Source organism: Epinephelus fuscoguttatus, linkage group LG11, assembly GCF_011397635.1.
Source record: "Epinephelus fuscoguttatus linkage group LG11, E.fuscoguttatus.final_Chr_v1".
Classification (NCBI taxonomy): domain Eukaryota; kingdom Metazoa; phylum Chordata; class Actinopteri; order Perciformes; family Serranidae; genus Epinephelus; species Epinephelus fuscoguttatus.
This window is the reverse complement of record NC_064762.1, coordinates 12,948,379-12,970,178: the sequence shown is the minus strand read 5'-3', so window position 1 is coordinate 12,970,178 and position 21,800 is coordinate 12,948,379. Positions and strand designations below refer to the sequence as shown.

The following is a 21,800-nucleotide window of genomic DNA, read 5'->3' as shown; positions in this document are numbered from 1 at the left end:
CGATAAAACCAACTGAAGCCCCTCAGCTGAGGAGTACTAAACTACTTTAAACGACACGACGCCGTTTTTTAAAAAAAAAAAAAAAAAAAAAAGTCCAAAGTGAACTTTTCTGTCTGTAGGAACTCACCTTGGGACTCTGGAGGAGATGCGTCGCTGCCATCCTGGTCCGCCATTTCTCCTGACGTCAGCTGAGAGGGTTTAGCGGGAGGAACCCGAGGGACCTGCTGCAGTGATCCCGAGACCGGCCGGGCACCCTCCCACGGACAGGTGGGGGACGGCACGGGCAAATACCTGACCTTACAGGTAACATAAACCCATAACAGTGTGCTATACTCACACACCTGGGGCAGAATAAAGTTTTCACACACTATAAGTCTTAATTATTCACACATGTGCTTCATTTTGGGCCCTTGAATGCACCTTAAAAGACATAACTCACCTGTTACCATGTAGAGTTTGAATTTTTTGCCTTCTTCGTTAAGAATGTACATTTATTTAATCTCTGAATACTGCTTGAAAATGAAGCACAATTATTCACACGTGCGTTATTTGGGCCTTAAACGCACCTTATAAGACACTAACCCTCACCTGCTACCATGTAGAGTTTGAATTCACACCTCCCTCCCAAGTTTTTCTCTTAACAATGATACTTACTGCTTGAAAATGAACCTCTATTCCTACTGAAATGCTGAGATGGGGCAAGGTGTACAAGTGTCATCAGCTGGTCTCAGGTCTTTCTAAAGTATAATGCTGACATCTACTGGCAACCTGCGTACATAGGGTTAGGTCAGATTACTTCAGTCAGTTACTGAATACTAATTACATGGCAATTTTTAATTAGTAATGCAATTATTGGATTTAAAAAGTGTAATCTAAACTTAATACTTTTGGATTACTTCAAATTTAAACACTGAAAATACTCACCTGGAAAAAAAAACAGATGCAGCCATAAAAAATGATCTCTCTTTTTCTCTTTAAACAATCTCAGAACATTTTCAATGCAAATAAAATGTAGAATGTACAGCTGGTCAAATCAAATTTCACCACATTATTTACTACCGCAGAATGGAGCACTTGTCTTAGAAACCCTGTGTGTCACACATGCTTTTTTATGAGTTAATTGAGTGCTGGTTATCCTGAAAGAAAAGTTTCATCATTTTAAAACAGCTATATTTTAAAGACATAATCACATAGTTCAGTGGTGTAGTGGTAGTTGATGAGGTGTGTGTATTACTAGTAGGAGTGGGAATCACCAAGGGCTCCATGATAAGATGTTATCACTAATATATTGTGATTTATTACCTTTTTTTAACCGTAAATTATGTCCCCAAAGGAAAACTATCAACATCGGTTTCATCTAATAAGATTTCAGTCTGTTTATCTCACCTCAGCCATTTTTTTGGCTGGTATCTAGTGGACTGAAAAAATGCAATTGATTGTATTATTCTAGTAGTCTGTCTAAAGTTTAATTTGTATTTGTCATATTAATGATTTGTTTAATAAAAAGGTGGCACTGTGTGACAATATGATATTGCCACACAAAAATACTGGGATACTATGCTGTATAGATATTTTTCTCCCACCCCTAATTACTGGGTACAGAGAAAGAAGTGGGTATATTCTCCTATATATTCCAATAGCTTTTTGGCTGATTGGTGGGTTTACTGCCACCTATACAGCCAGGAAATAAAGATGGGTACACCCTGTATACCTGTGTATACCCTCCACTGCACCACTGACATAGTTACATGACATAGTCAAGTACATTTTGACAGTGTAGCCTAACTATAGTATAATAATGCATATTTTAGTAAGTAACTTTGGCTGATTATAGTTATTATTTTTTTGTAATCTGAGCACTTAATCCTGATCACATGTGAGCAGTTACTACCCAACACTATTTTGCCATGCTATTGCTATGGTCTTCTGACCAATAGTTTGGTGTCTGTGCAAGTTTAGTAAAACTGTCAGTCATACCCATTTATAATAGATAACGTTTTCACATTTATTTAAGAATTATTGTATTTATTTAGTGTAATGAGCCATAAGGAACATTAATTATGGTTTACACAAAGTCAGGGGAACAGAAATGAGTTTAAGAAAAGCCTCACAGGGGCCTTTAAAATCAGGAACGCAGCTTTGCCCACAAACAGCAATTTACACAACAGCAGTTTTATGCTATTTGGAAATATTACTTTAAAATTACACCTAAAAGAGAAAAATAACACTAGCCAAATTTTAAGACTACAGTATTATAGCAGATGTTCACCATTTAATACAACTGCTTCCAATGTAACCCACATATTATCACTTAACATACCTATTTAAGCACCCCTTTCTTACTTCACGCAAGCATAAACAATAACATTTTGTAGTGTTATTCTTTTATTTTTACTCATAATACATAATATAATACAATATTCAGGTATTAGGGATAAGAGGAGATTATCTCACGATTCATGGCCACAATTTTATCTTTTGTTTGTCTACATGTAGCCTGCATGAAACAAAATGATAAGCAAGTGGTGAAGTAGCTAAGATGCACCTTTTGTAGTCCATCTTTGGACTGTTGTGAGTTTACCACTGCAGAGCCACTTCAGTAACATCTGCAGCTATATAATCACGTAGCACCCTGGTTGTCTGCGGTCAAGGAAGAGTGTTGATTAAAAGACATAGGGCATCATTTTTTTCACTTTTTGACCGCAGTTCAGGACCTTGACACTGGAGCCACTAAATGAAATGCTGCTGTCATTCATTTTGTTATTTACAACTGTGCTTTTCTGACCTATCAGAATTTCTTCCATGAAGAAGGCCTATAATGACAGTGTAAACAGTCCACTTGTACCAGGTGCAACAAAATGAACATGAGAGTGAAAGAGCTGTCAATCAAACACAGTCTAACCAAGCAATTTAAGTGATGTCTGAGTGGACTACCTAAAGTGTATATAGGGCTTTAATGCACTGGGCTTGTTCCGAATCACACACTTTTTCTTTTTAATTTTAGTATGTTCTGCAGCTGCCTTTAAAAAGTACGTACTGTTGCATGCAGTATGCACACAATCGGGACGTACCACTTCTTCATAACATTACGCCCTGAACTTTGACCCTCTTGCTTTTATATCCATCACCTTGGAGATAAATGAACACCACTCACCGAGTTCGCCAGAGACAGAGGTCAACCAGAGAGCTCTGCTGTTGATACTTTGCAATGTATGTAGATTAACTTTAAAGTCATAACTGCACAGATTGTAGATTCTGACATATATTTGCAGCAGAGAAATTACAACTGCAGTTCTCTGTTATTTTCAAAGTTATGTCCTGTTGTTTGTGATATTTGTGATTATTTTGTTCACTTGAACAATTGATATTCCTATTATTACTGTTTGACTGGTCATCATTTAGTTTAATGCGCTGTCATCTGTCATTGGGACTTTTGAGAGCTGATTAACAGCTGTCGCCTGTTTGCAGCTGAGTTGATGTGACAGATCGTCCACTGCGCAGAGGATTGTGGGTCAGAATAGCCAGAAAAGCTTGCTGGATTGCATACTGAAAAATTGGACCTGATGTAGTGGAACATCCTGGTATTTTTGGCATACTGCATTTGACATACTATGCATTGGTACATACTAAATCTTTTTCTGGCATACTATATATAGTATGATAGTATAGGTATTGGAACGCACGGACTATCTTGCCTCGTTTCCCAGTACTAAAGATAAAGTTGGGCTCTTTTACAGCTTCATTCTGACAAATGTGAATATGTGAACTTGTAGCTGTCTGATTAAAGTTGTGTATCTTTGAGAAAAACAGCCTTGTTATCGGCTTTGTGTCTCTGCATTTTTCCAGTGATCCAGATGGTTTTTTAAAGTTTTATTTGGCTTCACAAGTAGGATAATTTTTAAATTTAAAATCACCAAATGTGTCTCTCTCTGGACATCGATTATAAAACAAATTTAAGTAATAGCTAGAGGTTTAAACTGGCAAACAATTCTCTGGTTGCTACTGTTCCATATGACCAGCAGAGGGAGCCCTCTTCTCACATTAATAATGTTTGACTCATCAAAACTGCACTCAATCCCTTTATAGGGGTTCAGTACCTTTCCCATTAGGTTTCATTGATACATCAATAAGATGTTTAAATCACGAGATTCAGCTAAATGCAGAGCTATTAAAAATTAATTAAGTATTGTTTAATGCGCAGAATATTTATGGATGAGTCAACAGTAGCTTTGGGTGTATCCATCACTTTACCACAAATTTATCACTTCACCAAAAATATCAATTAATAACACAGTGCATAAAGATATAGAGGGTGTTTCAGCTCACAGTTAACAAAGAAGTGTTTCAGTCACACAAAATGAGACAAAAATAAAACAGACCACTGTTATTTGAATTAACTCAGTGATGTTTGAAGAAGGATTTGCTGTTCCTGGCTGAATGTATGCTAATCTCCGCTCATATCACTGCTATTTGCCAGACTATACAGGCTTACCCCCCCCCCATAGACCCCCAGTAAAATGGCTACTGATTGGTGCATGGAAAACTGAAACCATGGCAACCAGCTGTTTGGCAATTCCTCTGATGGAGGAGGCGAAGGGAGGAGGTATTGGCCTGGAAGGTATATACTCACCCATAGACAGGGTTGGGGATAGAAAGGACGGGAGAAGGCTGATATGCAAACAACTTTACTTTATCAGCTCTCTTGTAGACATTTACTTACTAACCTGGGTTTAACCCAACCCCCCTTTTTCCTGCTTATTTTTTAGACTAAACCCCTCTAAACAAAGCTGCTCCTCTTCTTCAGCAATTAGTGTCTGTTTTTCTTTCTTTGTTTGCTGCTTTTGTCAGAAGCCAAGAAGGTTAGTCATGGGGTACAGGGTTCAGTCAGTAGGTGGCGGTTAAGCCTGGAGTGACGTTGGGGGTCACGTGCATGATGAAAGCTTCCTCAGACTGTCTGTAATTGGTTCCCAAGGGAGACGGATCTTGAGATTTCCCCCTACACAAGAATCGATCCACACGTGTCTCTGCATGGTATAGACAGGGGTGTAGTGCTGTCAGAGTGCACCACAGCAACACTCAATTACTCTTTTTCTCCAATTGAGGAAGCAGAATATTTGCAGTTCACATAATCTGGTTTTAATTCATTAGTATTTTTTAAGCATTTGAAGATTGACATTCAAGGTGTGTTGATTGATTCACAACTTAAACACATGCATTGATAGTGTTTCCCATATAATTAGAATCTATGTGAGGCGGTAGCTGACATCGGGGGGTGGGCTCAGCAATCTTCCCTTTTTTTTAATTATTCTGTGTCTGTAGCTCAGAGGTAGACGGGTCGTCCACCAATCGGAAGATGGGCGGTTCGATCCTTGGCCCTACAGTCCAGGGATCGAACCGTACTGGAGAAGTCGCTGGAGGAGTCCGCATATCAAAGAATCCTTGGGCAAGATACTGAACCCCAAATTGCTTCCAGTGGCTGTTCCGTTGATATGTGGGAGCGTGTGAATGTTTCCTGAGTAGCAGGTAGCACATTGTATGGTAGCTTCGGCCACTAGTGTGTGAGAATGGGTGAATGTGACTCAGTAGTGTAAAAGCGCTTTGAGTGGTTGGAAGACTAAAGGTGCTATACAAGTGCAGTCCATTTCCATTTGTGTACCACTCTTGTTGAGTTTGAGTCATGGAGTGATTAATTGATCTGTTGATCTGGTCAGAGCTGATCAGATCAATGGATGAGAGGAGCAGCTGCTGCAGAGGCAAGTGAAAAACAAACTTTTAGACCCAGACCACTGAACAGTTACATTTCGCTTTAACTGCGCTTGGTGGGGCGTCTGTAGTGTAGTGGATAGTGCCGGTGCCCCATGTACAGAGGCATTACGTCTTTTATTGTAGTGGGCCGACACAAATAAATAAACATGTGGGAAACCCTGATTGAGTAACATACAAGAAAATATTTCACCTTAAAAGCTGCCAGTAACTGACAGCAGTAGCCTTTCTCAGCCTACAACTGGCTGTCAGGCAGCAAGATATCCTTTTTTTATTTTTTGAAACAGCAAATAAAGTTTATGGTGATGTAACGTTAGTTAGACAACAATAAAACCAGACGCACATCCATCTCGGGCTAGCTAGCTGGCATCATGGATGTATTAAGAAACCTGGATACAGTGTTGGAGATGGGACCCCATTAATTCCTAAAAAAGTTCATCAGTGTCACATGGAGCCAAAAAAAAGCTCTATTTCTGCAACATGAAATTACCTGGATGATCCATCAGCATCATTGGGCCCATACAGCAAGCACACTAGAGACTTTGCCGGCCCAGCTGGCTACTTCCAGTTTTGTGCTCCGCTAACTTGAATGGGGATAAAATGATTTAATCTTCCAGCTCTTCTAGACTTTCCAAATGTTATTGGACCAAATGTATTAAACCCTGATAGTGAAACAAGTCATTTTGCAGGGGCTGTGATGCTCCAAAAAAAATATCCATTGATTTACAGATGTCTCTTTCCCATTGTATCTCTATGGGAGAAAGTATTTTTGGACTCAATAGCATTACGTGATGGACTCTAGAGTTGTAGTTCCACTGTTGGGCCACTAGAAAAACTGGCTTCAAACCTTGTCGCACTTTCTGGGGTCCTGACTGGCATTGATGACAATACAACAGGCTTGATTCCAGGACAAAATGCATCTGATATTAGTGGAGGTGCACTTCAAGTAGTGCGGGCTCACAACTACAATGAAAAATAGTGTAGGCGTAGTGGGTCCTGAGCATGGTGGCCAATGAACAGATTGTGGAACACAGCTATAAAAAGTTGTACAGTAATAAGGTAATACAGTGTGCTGTTGATTTATGAGTCAGAACCACACTTGAACCCTTAAACCTTTGTCCCCAGAAGAATTAAGGTTAAATTAAGGTTAAATGCTACCATCTTCTGACAGACAAGATCTTAACAGGACATTAAGGGACAAAAATTCTCAACTAGATCAAACTGTTCACAAAGTCTGTCTAACATCTGATTGTGTGATCATAGTTAACTGATGTGCCACCATCAGAACAGTGGTTACGTAACCTCCAAAATGAGCCACAACTTAACCGAGCGCACGCACACACGTGGGCACATCATAGGTGCGCCCCTTACTTGAACAAATAGCACTTCATTACCGGGTATGGAGTATTTACTTGCAGATTTGTGTGTTTTTGTGTGTTTGCTTGACTTAAATGTGCACCAGATTTAGAGGGAATGGATGTCAGACGTTTGGGATGCTGATTCTCTGGTTGATTAATGCTCGCGGCTCTTCATGGATGATCAGCCAAGGGTGGCAGTGGCGCTGCCGAGGAATAAGCAGATCGAGGACCTGATTGGTTTTGAGCCTCTTTGCTCCTCCCTGATTTATTTGGATTAATTTGTGTGCTTGTGTTTGTGTGAGTGCGCTTGCACAGGACCCACAGCATGGGCTACTAAGCATCAAAGTGGGGATCAGATATGTTTCTAGGCTGGTTTAACAAGTAAGATCAACAACCAAGGGACAAACTGCTTCTTTTAATATGTAGAGAGATGTGACATTAAAGCCCCATAAAACTCTTTTAACATCAGCAATCAAAAGTAGTAAATTTGGTGAAAAATATCTTCACTGGTTTTATTGAAGTGTTCGATGTTCAAAAACTCAAACCAGTCTGCTTCATTAGGACTGTACAGTTGGGGTTTGATTGGTTCAAGTACTTTAATGTCAAATGATTGTGGAAAAGCCGTTGTTGGCAGTGAAAATCTTGGATCTCAGGCTCCTTCTAACAATGCCCATTAAGTATGTGTCAAAGAAAACCATGCAAGTAAAATATTAAATGAGAATTTAAGTCATAAAATAGAGCAGAAGTCAGATCTTCGGGTAGCAGTTTAATTTTTCACTGGGCAAAAATCCCATAATAATGTTTGATCATATTGTAATTCGAGTGGACTCAGAGAAAACTAGACTTCTGCACCTCCTCTTTGCACTGTTTTTAGGCTTTAGAAAATTTGGCCTGTGACGGGAGACTTTGGCTACGCTGCAAAGCAACCCAAACATAGAAGGCGGACTTATCAAAAACAGAGTCGAAAAGTGAATCTGAAAGTAAACCTGCTAAAACACGTCATCATCAGCACAAGTTTCACAAGAAAATGTTGCTAATAGTTTAGCATTCTGTTTACCAGAGTCAAAGGCTCACGAATGTGCCTTCAAGTTCATGTTTTTGTCGACCTGGTCTCACTCCAAAGTCGTTGAAATCTGGTGCTTGGACAGTGACTTGTGGTGTCAGATACCAACGAAAAAAGCTGTACTTTAACATCAGCACGATACACAGCTGGTCGGGAGGAATTGCAACAGGACAAGAACGAAAGTTTAGCAGCGAAAGTCCGAGTAGGGCAGGTGGGACGGGTGGTGGACAGGTCCAACAAACACCGATTTTCACCTGGGAGAGAAGTGTTCACGTCCCGTAAGATTATAAAGCCAAACCCTGTTCTTTTTTCTGTGTGGTAGTTGTTGGAGTCAAAAAAACGTCAATTCGCAGCGTTGAAAAGAGACTGTATGTAAACATTACATTTCCTGTGAAAACGGAAGTGTATTTCGAAAGACGACAATGCATGTAACAGGCAGAAGTTGACACAACGTCCCACAAGGCCAACAACCAACACATCCAGGGTACCTTTCACGTACTACCATCTGGATGTGGAAGGTCCATGACCAAGTGTCAATATGTGACGAGGTCGGAGTGAGAATGTGTTGTTTATGTAGCTAACCTTAGCTAGAGCTTCCAATCACAGTGTGTTCTCCGCCTCTCTTCTGACTTTATTCTCATAGATGTGTGACGTAGTTCTCTTAGATTTACAACGTTATTCTCGTAATATTATGACTTTATTCTCATAGATTTCAGCTTTCTTCTCGTAGACTTATTCTCGTAAATTTCCGACTTTATCCAGAAACGTAAGATGTTTTTTTTCCTTTAACATGACCCTAATCCTCCTTTGTACTCATATTAACAAAATATATTTTTAGTGCCTTAAAAGTCTCGTAGTTGAAGGTGATTTTTTTTAAGCTGCTTTGAATTAGAGGACAATATTGGAAAACAAAATCCTTATTGCCACCATTAGAAACTTTAATATAAAAAAAAAAATCTGATTTGTAAAAGTGAGAACGTCACATTTGAATTTTGAATGTCATGTTAATTGAAGCTTTCCTGTTGTATTTAATGTATTTAATTTGTAGTATTTCCAACAGCAACTGAAAGCAGCACCGCAGCTAATTATGTGGTGCTGAACAAGTGTAGATAGAAAACCTCGGAGATAACGAGGTAAACAATGCATAGGCTGCAAAAATCCATTTAAAACCAGCCTGTAGAGACATGCTGCCTTGTCGACGATAGTAACACATCGCCACCTACAAAGCACTCGTCTCTTCAACAGAAAATACAAATAAACAGATGTCGGTAATATCACTTTAGCAATTGATATTCACAGCTTCGCTTCCAATTTTCACAACTCCCATAATCTTTTTTCTCACATTTTGTGCCTCACTAAACGAGACTGTGCTTGATCTTTCATTTATTCAGCTTTGCAGATGTTCACACGTTCTCTGGCAATTAATAATGGAGCACATTGCTGTGCAGGTTTAAGTGCTGTCATCTACCAACCCATGTGCTCTAACACTGCTGCACATGATAGTTAATGCCATGATTGTACCACATATTACTTTTGCACTTTCTTTTTATCTTCCCACTTTTCCTTTAAGACCGACTCCAGCTGCCTCTTTGTGTCTGTTGCTGCGTCTGCCTCAGTTGCCCTGTCTTTATCCTCGCATTACCTTTCAACCAGCAGACGGTGAGGACAATCTTTTCCATAGCAACACATCGTCTCGTCTCACTGCCGAGACAACTGGGACCCCCTTTCTTAAACCTCACTATTTACTCATCGCATTTCCCACACAAAGGCAACCAGAAAATCAGAGGATTTATGCAGCTTTAATTTGCCCAAAATACCTTTCTGTGGTTCCCTGTTGGTCATTTTTGTTATTTCTTTTAATTAGATAATTCTTAATGAACCAAATACGACCATGTTAGGCACTAAGCATGTAGCCTGTGTTGTTTTGGTAGCATAATAGCCCCTTTAATTATCTCTGTCTCTACATAATTCACTAGAAACAGATGGCATAATGGAGAATGATCTGAACTCACCCCCTGCAGATAGACAGATCCCCCCACCAGGACTCCCCCCATGTTGTCTAAATAGACGAGCCCTGCCTTTAATACACACTTATGAATAAACAAACACACACTCAGCTGTGCAGTGCATCTCAGTACGAGACCCTTAACTGCGGACCAAACTCGTCCCTTTTGGATATGTGCAGACAGGGCCAATCACGAGAAAGGAAAAACAAACCACAAAAACAAGTCGTTTAGACACAAACAGGCCAGCAGACATATGGCTATGTGACCCACATTAATAGTGCTATTAATTCTAAATCCCTGCCATTAATCCCTTGGGTGATCGCAGTGGTATTGTCCACACTGCGGTGTTTATGATAGCAGTGTTTACTGACATCCAGGCATTTATTGTGTTGGGGAGGCTTAGTGGGCTGCTGAACTATAAAGCTTTAGATACACAACATCCAGGGTCCGTATGCGTCCCTGCTGAATACTGTGTAAGACTTGTCAGATGATTTCAGATGACTGAATGTACACTAATCAGCACAAATGTTGTCTATTGTTGTTTATCTAGTAGCTACGTCATTACTGATGTACAATGGAAGTGTTTAATAACCCCACAAAGCACATTCAATGCTTGAATATGGATCATTATGTTTCCTTTATTACAGTTACTCAGACTGAAGTTGAATAATGAAGAATAAATAATACAATACAGCTCCAGTGGTGGAAAGTAACAAAGTACATTTACTCAAAATGTGTGCTTACAATAATTGACCTTTCGCTAAGTCCCGCCCACGGACGCAGACTGGTCAGTCTGGAGCTAAATGTTGTGCCTGGGGCACGTCGTGTATTAATGATACTCGTTACTTGGAGAGGCTGGAAAATGATATACGTTTCTTCCCTGTTCCAAAACCAAAATCAAACCCTGAAAAGTGTAGGGTTAGCTAGCTAGCTACTGAAGATATAGCCTACTGAATGTATACACATGCTGCTTTTGCTTTTTAATGATTATAACAGTGAAACAAAGACCGACCCTGCTGTACAGGAACCAGTGAAGGGAAGCAGGGAAACTTTGCTCATATTAAACCAGCTGTGCGTCATCACAGTGTGAGCAGATGAAGGTTGTTTGACTTTCGAAGCCAATCACCGTTCATCTGCACACACTGTGATGCCACACAGCTGGTTCAATATCAGCAAAGTTTGCCTTTATATTCATTGTCTTGTGTGGCGATCAGCAGTGATGTGGTCCTTCAAACACAGACTGTAGACCCCTCTGTCTGCTTCTCTCTGGAATCACTCTTTCATTTCTCCAAAAGATATGATAATATTTCTTCAGGGAGTGCAGTTAATGACAGTGTGGGCTACATGCTTACTCTGACAGCTTGTCGGACCATCACAGAGGGGCGGGGCTTAGCGAAGGGTCAATTACAATTTTGAGGTATTTGTACTTTACTTGAATATCCTCATTTTACGCTACTTTATATGTCTACTTCACTTAATGTCAGAGAGAGATACTTTTAACTCTGTAGACGTCTAATCCTTTGGAAGAGGCTTGACCCCCTAGGTTAAGAACCATAGGCGTAGATTTTAGGGGGGGACGAGGGGACAAGTCCCCCTCAGTATTTAGAACACATGCCTTTGTCTCCCCCAGTTAAAAGATATTTTCACCATGAATTGTTGAAGAAAAGGCAAAAAAATCACCAGAAGGCAGGAAATTAAGGTTTGATGTTCAAACGTTCCTGGGGAAGGACCCCCGCAACCCTCGCCTTTCATCTGTGTCTCCCCTGACGTTGAAATGAAACCTACACCCTTATAGAATTATTGGACTAAAAAACTTTAAACTTAATCTCACCAAAACTGCTGCATTAAAGCAATTCGACTCACTCAGTCAAATCTGCTGCTTGTGTTCACCTCCAGCTGTAGTAGCAGTTGCAACAGCAGAAACGGTCAATGTTGGCACAAAGTCTATGCGATCTTGTACACGCCTACATCTTTTTATGCTTGAAGAGCAAGAGTTGTAACATTAATGTCTGGAGCACTGGAAAATTGAATGGACTCAGCGTAGTGAAATGAAATGGATTTCCCACAAGATGCACTGCAGGTTTTTGCCACACACACACACATGTACAAGCTGTGTAAGTGGAACACGTGCATGTGTGTTATATAGTATTTATAGAGTTGTGGAAGGAGGTTGTTCCCAGGGATTAGGTTGTACTCTAAATTGAAGAAGAATGAAATATTCAGTCAATGTCAGAAATACACAGTGTTGCTGGGAAATTACTCAATTTGGCATAATGCGTCTGGCCCACTTTTGCAATGCACTTTATTTATTTTTTAGTAAAGTTCCGGTTGTAGTAAATCACTACAGGTTACAGTAGGGATGGTAGGAAGGGTTTCCCATGTACTCTGTCTTCCGTACTGACAATGCAGCACATGGGCACCTGCACAGATAGACTCCAAGCACCTGCCCTTTTGGCCTCTGACTTGATAAGTGTCCCTTTGCATGAAAATCTTTTCTATTCTTTTTAATAATTTTATATTTAAGTTTTTAAATTTGGCCCATTGCATCAATTCTTAATTAAAAGCATGTTGTATGCCGGACAGCTGCATTTGAGTCCAGCCCCTGCTTCTCCCTCTGCAGCTTCCCGTCTCTCAGCCACCACAGTTAACACACGCAAACTGAACGCCCTGCAAAGCCGCATCCAAGTCTCCCTGACCTGCCTTCACAGACAGCCAGGTAACGATAGTGTTTGTCCTGAGATCCGGCATTGTTCATCACCATTGTGAAATCAAACCACTATCAAAACATCTCTATTCAGGCAGCCTAATTTAGCGAATAACCCAAGATTAAGCTTCACAACAAGTAAGCTAATCTCCTTCCACTTCTAGCTGATTCAGGTTCACCAAATGCCCGGTGTGAGTGGTGACAGATGCTGAATGAAGAGGAAAGCAAAGGAAACAAGTGGAGAAAAAAGCGGGAAGAAGAAAACAAAATAAGGAAGGAGAGGAGAGCAGAACGCACTTTGGGCTAATTTATGCTCAATATTAGATACAGACCAGGATGAAGCCCTCTGTCCGTACTCTGCGTTCCTTTCATCCTCATTTGTGTACATCTTCTGAAAGCTCACAGATACAGACAAAATAGAGCAGGACTTCTGGAGAACATGGGAGCAGCGTGGCGTAGTTCAAGCAAGATACAACCGTAGGACACGATGAAAACATTTAAAAAATGGCGGAACATAACTCTGTAACCCAATGAAAAAAGTTCTCCTCTCACGTAGCAGTGTATTTAATGGCTGCACAGTCTACAATGTTGCCTCCGTTAAAAGGTACATTATACCCAGGAGGTGGGTATAACGTGGGGGGAAACGTCACGGGACAAGAACAAAAGTTAAGGCAGTGAAAGTCCAAGTAGGGTGGGAGGAAGGGGTGGTTTATGGGTTGAACAAACACCGATTTTCACCCAGGAGAGCAGTGTTCACATCCTGTGAGATAAAGCCAAACCCTGTTCTATTTTCCTAAACCCAACCACATGCGTTTGTTAGTTAAAGAAAAAAACAAACGTCAATTAGTGTAGTTGCACCAACGTAGTGCTTTTATTTTGAAAGAGACTGTATATAAACACTAAATTTCCTGTGAAAACGGAAGCGTATTTTGAAAGAAGACAATGCACGGTGTCCCAGAACGTCAACAACCAACATGTTTCATGTTGTGTTTGGATGTGAAAAGTCCATGAGGTCGGAGTGCGAATGTGTTGGTGTAGCAGCTGCGGGGTGCATATAGTATAAATATTGAGAAACTAATAGGCCTCGAGCCCTTCTGGTGATTACAGATGCATAAAAATGCACTCTGCAAAAATAATGCAGGGGGGGGGGGTGTCTTTTTTATTACTTGAGCACCTGTCCTACAAAATGTCTGCACACGGCACTGATGCACTAGGTAAACACAGCTTTGTGTCATGGAGCTGACAGAAGAATTCACCCCCACTTCTCCTTCTCTCTGTCTGGATAATAAGTGATGCCGCATGGCTGAATTGCCTGTCATGTGAATGAATGAGTAGGCTATCACAGCGGGACACGTCGGCCCAGCATTTGTCTGATGCTGCACTTGGGTTCCACAGCAGTAGAGACGAGATGGGATCTATCTTCCAGCTGAGGGGAGCTGGTGGGCGGGCGGGGGGGACGCTGCCGGTGTCAAAGCTATCTCTCATCTTTCTCTTTATCACCCCGGTCATATACAGTGTCTGTCTTTTTCTGTTCTCAATCTGCTCCTCTTCTCTTTCTCTCTGTCTCTCTGAAGTATTGGCATGATGGATCACTGCATCCACAAGGGGACGGGGGGAAATATAGTAGAAGAAGAGGGTGTGGGGGGTGGAGAGGAACGTATTGGATCAGGAGGGAGGATGACAAAATGAGGAGGGGGATGGGAGGACATGAAATTTACAGTAGGGTCTGCTGGGCCATTTCACATGATGATGTATGTATGAGGCGTATTGTATTCAATAAACCGATACAGCTAACATAAATGGCACTTCCTGTCTTGTGCCAGTCTCGTTTCATTTCATACATCCATATAATTTTCTCCCTCCTGTCAAACAACTGTCTCCATTCACATCACTTTTAATATTCCGGAGCACCATGACCGACAGCGATTTGAGGAGCGAGCTGGTGTGAGATGTGCTGGTGTGCAGCCAGCTGACTGAGCCGGGCACGCTGGCTGTCGAGGGGGGGATGCTCCCGTCCTTAACTATTCTCCTCACATTCACCTTGCAGTCCCAATTATTCAAGGCAGCGTGCACGAGCGCTCCCTGCCAGCCAGCCCCAGCTGTGAAAAGTGGGTCATGGAATTTAAAGGCACACGCAGCCTTGTTGCACCGCACAGTCGCGCTGGCGCCGCTTTCGGCCCGATGTTCCTCCCATCATGCACTGTGTATGTGTGTATGTGTGTGTGTGCGATTCTGTTTTCCTGCAGTGAAATCCACGAGGCTGTTTGGGACTGCGTGTCAGTGAATCAGAAGACATTCATTATCACATTCTCTGCGGGAATAAAAGCTGCGGCGTGTTGGCCAAGTGTGTCTCTGCCTGTCTGTCTCCCCTGTAAACTGGCCTATATTCTTCCACATGACTTCCCCTTAGACATAAAAATATACGAGCTTTGAGCTGCAGCGAGGTTGGCTTGTTCCCTGGCAGATCGGTGATCATGCAACTTTAAGTTTCAGTGTGATTATTCCATCTTAGCGCTCTCTTAAATCTGAGATCAGTGAACACTTTCTACCTAGCAACAGTGTACAGTAGGCCAGTCCATATGGGGCTAGACGCGCCGCAGAGAAAGGCTACTCATGCGCACATTGAGCAATAATGTCATACCCTGATGAGCTCTTTACAGAATCAGACAGGGCTGTCCTACTAAACTGCTGCCACATTGTGCGGCACTGAGGAGCAACACATTGGCAGCCACGATGCTCTAATATGCCCCTTGTGCAGGACCAGGCACGTGAACACACACACACTAAGGACCACACACACAGATCTCAACACATCTGACTAATGGCACATACTCAGCATTGCTCAATTTTGCTGTCTTGTGAAGAATTGGAAGGATCAATACCACTCTTATATCTTTCCTAAGAACACAGCTACAGCCGGACTCCAGTTAGCTTAGCTTAGCATAAGAAGTAGATACTTTATTAATCCCTGAGGGGAAATACAATTTTTCTCTCTGTTGTCATACACACACATGCACAAACAGGACCTATACATTAAATGCAGATATGTCAGAGTGAGAGTGCTGCCCATGGACAGGCGCCTCGAGCAGTTGGGGGTTCTGTGCCTTGCTCATGGGCACTGCGGCAGTGTACAGAAAGCAAACTGGCACCTCTCAAGCTACCAGTCCACACTCCATACTTGGTCCAGACAGGTCCTTGAATTGGTGACCCTCCGGATTCCTCGGTGTCGTGCATTTACCGTACAGACATGAAAGTGTTCTCATCTACACTGTAAAACCTAACAAATTAATCACACTTAAAAATTTAGGGAATTGATTCCCTTGAAAAAGGTAAGTAAATATAACTATTAGTCTTAAGTTACGTTAACTTATAACTTGTGACTCATGACTATATTTACTTAGCTTTTTCAATCGGTGTCCTAGATTTTTTTGAAGTAAGATTAACTTTTTAAAAAATAACCCTATGGACAAGAACGCAAACAAGTGTGTATTTTTACACCAATTTGTAAGTTCATCAACCGCTAAAATGTATACACAGTACATGCTATGCTGTCCACTGAGCTTGACAGTACATATGCTTTTTATTCATTTTCTGTAATTGCTTATCCTGTTGGGGGTTGTGTGGAGGCTGGAGCCTATCCCAGCTGACACTGGGCGAGAGGCAGGGTACACCCTGGACAGGTCACCAGACTATCACAGGGCTGACACATAGAGACAGACAACCATTCACACTTACATTCACACCAACGGACAATTTAGAGTCACCAATTAACCTGCATGTCTTTGGACTGTGGGAGGGAAACTAATCAAACTATCTGTCCACTGTGACAGATCAGAAACTGAAAAAGACTATGTACAGACTCAGTGATCACAGTCTGGCCATAGAGACTGGCAGACACGGGCGGACCTGGCTGCCTAGAGAAGACCGGCTGTGTCAGCTCTGTCCTCAGAGACAGGTGGAGACAGAGTCACATTTATTGCTACAGTGTGGCACATATGAAGACACCAGGACAAAGTTCTTTACAAAATTAAATGTGAACTCCAGCATTTTGATTCACTCTCTGACCAGACTAAAATGCAACATGTACTTGGAGAAAATAGAGTCAGTGTCAATGTGTCCATGCATGTCACAGCTGAAGAGACAACCAACACAACAACAGTTCATCTCATCACAGATCACACTCTGCCTTTTTATTTACTCTTCCACTTAATATTTTTCCCTTCAAAATATATGTCTAATCATATGTAGTAACACATTTTGTTAATTGTTTTTTGAATTTTCACCGTCTTAAAGTGTAATTCTGCTTTGGCAACACATAAGATATGCCGCCATTTTAACATTATATATTTAAATTGTACTGACATAAAAATTCCAACACAAGTTTAGATTGCAGTGGAGGTTTAAATTTAATGTTGCTTTGACTAATTTTTACTAAATTATGTGAACTAGAAAATAAGAAGTTGGCAAAAGACACAATAAAATGTGACAGTTTTAAGTTAAGACAGCAAAAAACAGTGTTCAGCGTAACTCTGCAACTGTTGTAATTATCGTTTTGTTATGTAAAATTAACATAAATCTTTCATTTTATTGAACAAGACAGGGACTAATTGTTATTTGAACATTAAAAACTGAGTAGATATTTTTACAACAGTTGGTTACAGATCATTAAACTATGAAAATAAATGCTAAGTGCACAATGTATGTGTTTTTAATTGGCCTTAAACAAATTAGGCAATTACGGCTTTATTAATTTAAGTAAAAATAACTAAAAAATGTTGACTTAACATAAAAAATTATTATTAAATTCTAACAGATCTGAACATTTGTTTAGATTTTACAATAAATAATAATAATAATAATTTTGTGTCATCGATAGATTGGGATTGGACTATTGCTTTAAATGAAGCACAATGACATATACCTTTTTATCCATTAAAAATAAATAAATAAAATCACACAGGGAAGGCGTCTGTTTAAACAGTACAGAGTCCTGCATTTTTATTATCAGCAAAAACAAACCACACACCACATTACATTTTAAAAACAAGAACGCTTATTGTGGATGTACAGAAAAACAAAACTGCAGCTGAAAAACTGAATATTTTAGTCTCAATAATAATAATAATAATAATAATAATAATAATAATAATAATAAAGGTATAAAAAGGAAAGTGTTTCATTTTGTAAAATAAAAACCCTTGGGCCAACAAAATATCCCCCTTGACATGCGACTTTAAAAATACATGCAAACGTAAAGCTTTCTAGTATGGACGCTTTCAAAATACTCTCCACATGAAATCCCATAAATTATAAAATATCAGCCTACTGCCCCTGAACTGTTTCCTGACAGAGAAAATCCTATGGAGTACCTCATCATGAGTCCAGGGTGCATTTCCTATAAGGGCTTCCTCTTTGACTTTTCTTTCCGATTCACTGATCCAGAAACGCATGATCTTTCTCCGACAAATCACTGAGTGTAGCGATGTCTATTCAGCTCATTTCAGACTGAGGAAAGAAAACGCAAAGAGGACGCCACTTTAGACTGAACGCACCCCATCAATAAAGACAGACACGCTTCTTCCAGACACATTTCTCTGGCATCAATCGACAGTGAAAATGTCTTTTAAACAACCGAAACCTGGGAAGAACATCAAAAACAGCACCATTTTTAAAATTTTCCTGGATTCTCTCCAACGTGACCGTCACGTTGTTTCAACACAAAATGTTCTACAAAGTCAGACATGGTAGCTAAGTCAGAAAAGTATTTTTTGCTTGATTATAAGTTCATAATATCTATACTCTTTATCAGTGTTTTTCTTCTGTCTCTGTTGTTAGCATGCAAGACGGGTGCTTTGCAAGTGTTACGTTAAAATCAAACATTGCCCTGCTTTTGTCTTTGGCAGCTGAGGGTTTATGTCACATGGCAGATTTCTGTCTGCTCCATTCCGGTCGGTACACGATTGACTGCTCGGATGTGAAACTGGGCCCAACCCTTTAACAGAGTCATGATTGTACCAGAGCTTTTTGAGTCTGTTGGTGCACATTAACATCAATAAATATCTAAATCCACCTCTTTAAACCTGGGATTATGAGATTACAACATCTGCAACCTGGAAAAGTTTTAAACATCTTAAAAAATTCTGCGGCTGCTCGAAGATGTTTCACAAACGTAACAAACTATCTCTGTGGAAATGCCGTGTCACACTAATGCCTCCATGACGTATGACGTTCGAGATGTGATACTCCCAGTTTTGGCACACCTACCCCTTACAGGACCTGACAGGTTTAAGTGTCAAAGTTTCAAGTTGTCCTCAGGTTCTGACTCAGCTGTGTTTGCCTTTGTAGGTTGTCAGTAGTTAAGGTTCAGTGCTGAGAAATCCTGAATGTCCCTAAAGGCAACGTCAACCACTGTTTGAGTTAGTTAAGTGAACCAGAGTGTGAGAAACAATGTTTGGGGTTTTGTGCTTGAACCTAAAACTGATATGTAACCTGATGAGGGACGACACCGCGTAACATTGTAAGTGAAAGGCTGCCAATCATACAGGTTTTGTAGTCTCGTGTGGAGAACTGCAACACCCATCATGCCTTGCTGTGGTGAAAAGTATACAGGAACAGTGGGTAAAAAAAAAAGAAGCAAGAATATTCGCGCTGTTTTCGCCTCGCTTGCTAAGATGTCCCCACATTTTCCAGAGTTTACACGTCACAAAAAGGACAGAGTTGATGTATTAACGCCTTGTGCTTAAAACAAAACTACAGAGCTCCCTTACGTTTGCAGCAAGCACTGACGGAGTAAGGACAAGCGGGGTGACTTTAAAGTAGGACAAAAAAGACCACATTTCAACCACATGAACAATAAATGGCAACATACAGTACATCTTTTAAAAGAAGTAACAGCACCTCAGTAAAAAAATGACAAACTCATGAAGCACTGTGTTTACATAGTGCTACAGCTAATTTCACACCTACTGCAGTACAAACATTTTTTTTTTTTAATTTATTTACCACCTCCCTTCGTGTTGGTGTTTTAGTCTGTATGGCTGTTGGGATTACAGCGTCAGCTTGTAACATGGCTCTGAAATGTGAAATCAGGTGGTGTTCATGTTGAAGCACGGTTGCAGTTCTGGCACGTTCCAGGGCTTTTGACATTTTATTGTGGCTGTATGCTTTTAAACCATGTTGGCTCTGTTTCGCTTGCGTACCTTTCAAAAGTCAAATATAATAATACACCTTGTTATTCTACGTGATGGTGAAATGAATGACTAGTGCTATATGTATATGGAATTTATGGTGCCTGTTTGCAGGTTGCAGAGTAGTTACTAATGCTGTTATGTTTAGATAAGTTATTCTGTGTGATGACAGTCCATGTTGGGTGGGTTAAGTAGGTGGAGCTGAGATGACGCAGTTTATGGTTGATTGATGGTTGACCACACAGCCATTATAGGCCCTTCTTGGTTGGCGCACTGAGTTTTCTCATCCCCCTTATCCTGCCCAGCAGCTCACGGACAAAGTCCTGCAAGACAGAGAGAAACAGAGAGTTAGACAGTTGCACACAAATTTCAACTCAATCGCCAGGATAAATATTGGCATTTTAAGTCTTTGCAAACCACGGATACTTTACATTTGGACGTAATTATGTAGCTGATATGTTAAAACTTTACACTTCTTAACATGTGGTTAGGTCAGGAGTAGGCAACCTGCGGCTCCAGAGCCACATGTGGCTCATTGGCCCCTCACTAATGGCTCCCTGTGGCTATGACAGAAAACTATATGGAAATGAATAACCGTTATTTGTTTTAACATTTTAATTTTAATTTATTATTGTAGGCCTCAAGTGATTCTTACATTATTCAACTGCAGAAATGTGCAGCCTAAACACCGAATTAAAAAAATGTTTTAACATTTCGTCAACTAAAATGTGCGTCATACATCTGTGGCCTGGCGCCTTTTTTTATCTACAAGCATCACTAGCGATTGCTACAGTAGTCTTGAGTCTCGCTAGCTAGGTTAGCTGTGGATTCCAAATCCAAAAAGGGAAAAATCTCAGAGGAAAATGGAGAATTTAATAGTGCGTGGACAAATTTGTTTGCTTTCATCGGCAACGCTGCAAATTTGAAGTACCAAATAATCAAACATAGCCCACTGCAGAGGAGCCATCTTGTGCTAAAATATATTAATGAATTTGGATCTATTAGTAATGTTGATGGGCTCAATCCAACTTAAAAGGGTGTGTTACCTTTATTATGAGGCTCAAATAGGTTTTGCAGCTCCAGACAGATTGTCTTTTTCTTTTTTGGCCAAAAGTAGCTCTATTGATACTAAAGGCTGTCGATCCCTGGGTAAAGTTTAGGCACAAAACCACTTGGTTATGGTGTGGAAAAAAATCGTGTTTTAGCTCAAAATACCCGTTTTTGGTGGCACAATTCCAGCAGGAAATGCAGTGATGTCTCAGTGAAAAAAACAACTACTTTTCACTGCAATATCTCGGCAGAACATGTACTGTTGGTGACTGAAACCCTTGGGCCATGTGACATGCCCAAGGGTTGCCATCCACCATCCCCTCCAACTCCCTATGAGAAAGTCAGCTCACATATTATGCCACTATATTTATGCACTTATTTGAACTCATTTTATTTTATGTCTCCTTTAATACCACTGTGTTGTTGTTGATGAGTGGAAGTGTGGTTGTTGGTTTTGTCTTTTATGTGCTGCTGGACAGCTGAATGTCCCTGCGGGGATGTATAAAGTTCTTTCTATTCTATTCTATTCAGAAATGTTGATATAAAACAAAAATAACATATCCATGGTTTGCAGACGCGTACAATGCCAACATTTTCCCCTGGCGACTGGGCTTCTTTTTTACCCAAAGACATATAAGCAATCACACAGTTAGAAATATTTCTTTCAGT

At 40.6% G+C, this 21,800-nt stretch overlaps 2 protein-coding genes across 2 annotated transcripts in view; one reads left to right on the top strand and one right to left on the bottom strand.

The window, feature by feature from the left end:
• Nucleotides 1-217: 217 nt before the first annotated feature.
• iyd (iodotyrosine deiodinase) overlaps nt 218-21,800 on the top strand; it is a 63,009-nt gene continuing 41,426 nt past the window's right edge. Inside the window, exon 1 of the mRNA XM_049590374.1 lies at nt 218-303. The gene's annotated coding sequence lies outside the window, so the exon portion shown is untranslated. The remainder of the gene's footprint in view (nt 304-21,800) is intronic.
• Nucleotides 17,863-21,800, bottom strand: part of ppp1r14c (protein phosphatase 1, regulatory (inhibitor) subunit 14C) — a 37,060-nt gene continuing 33,122 nt past the window's right edge. Inside the window, exon 4 of the mRNA XM_049590379.1 lies at nt 17,863-20,404. Coding sequence (XP_049446336.1) covers nt 20,330-20,404 — 75 coding nt within the window. The 3' untranslated portion in view covers nt 17,863-20,329. The remainder of the gene's footprint in view (nt 20,405-21,800) is intronic.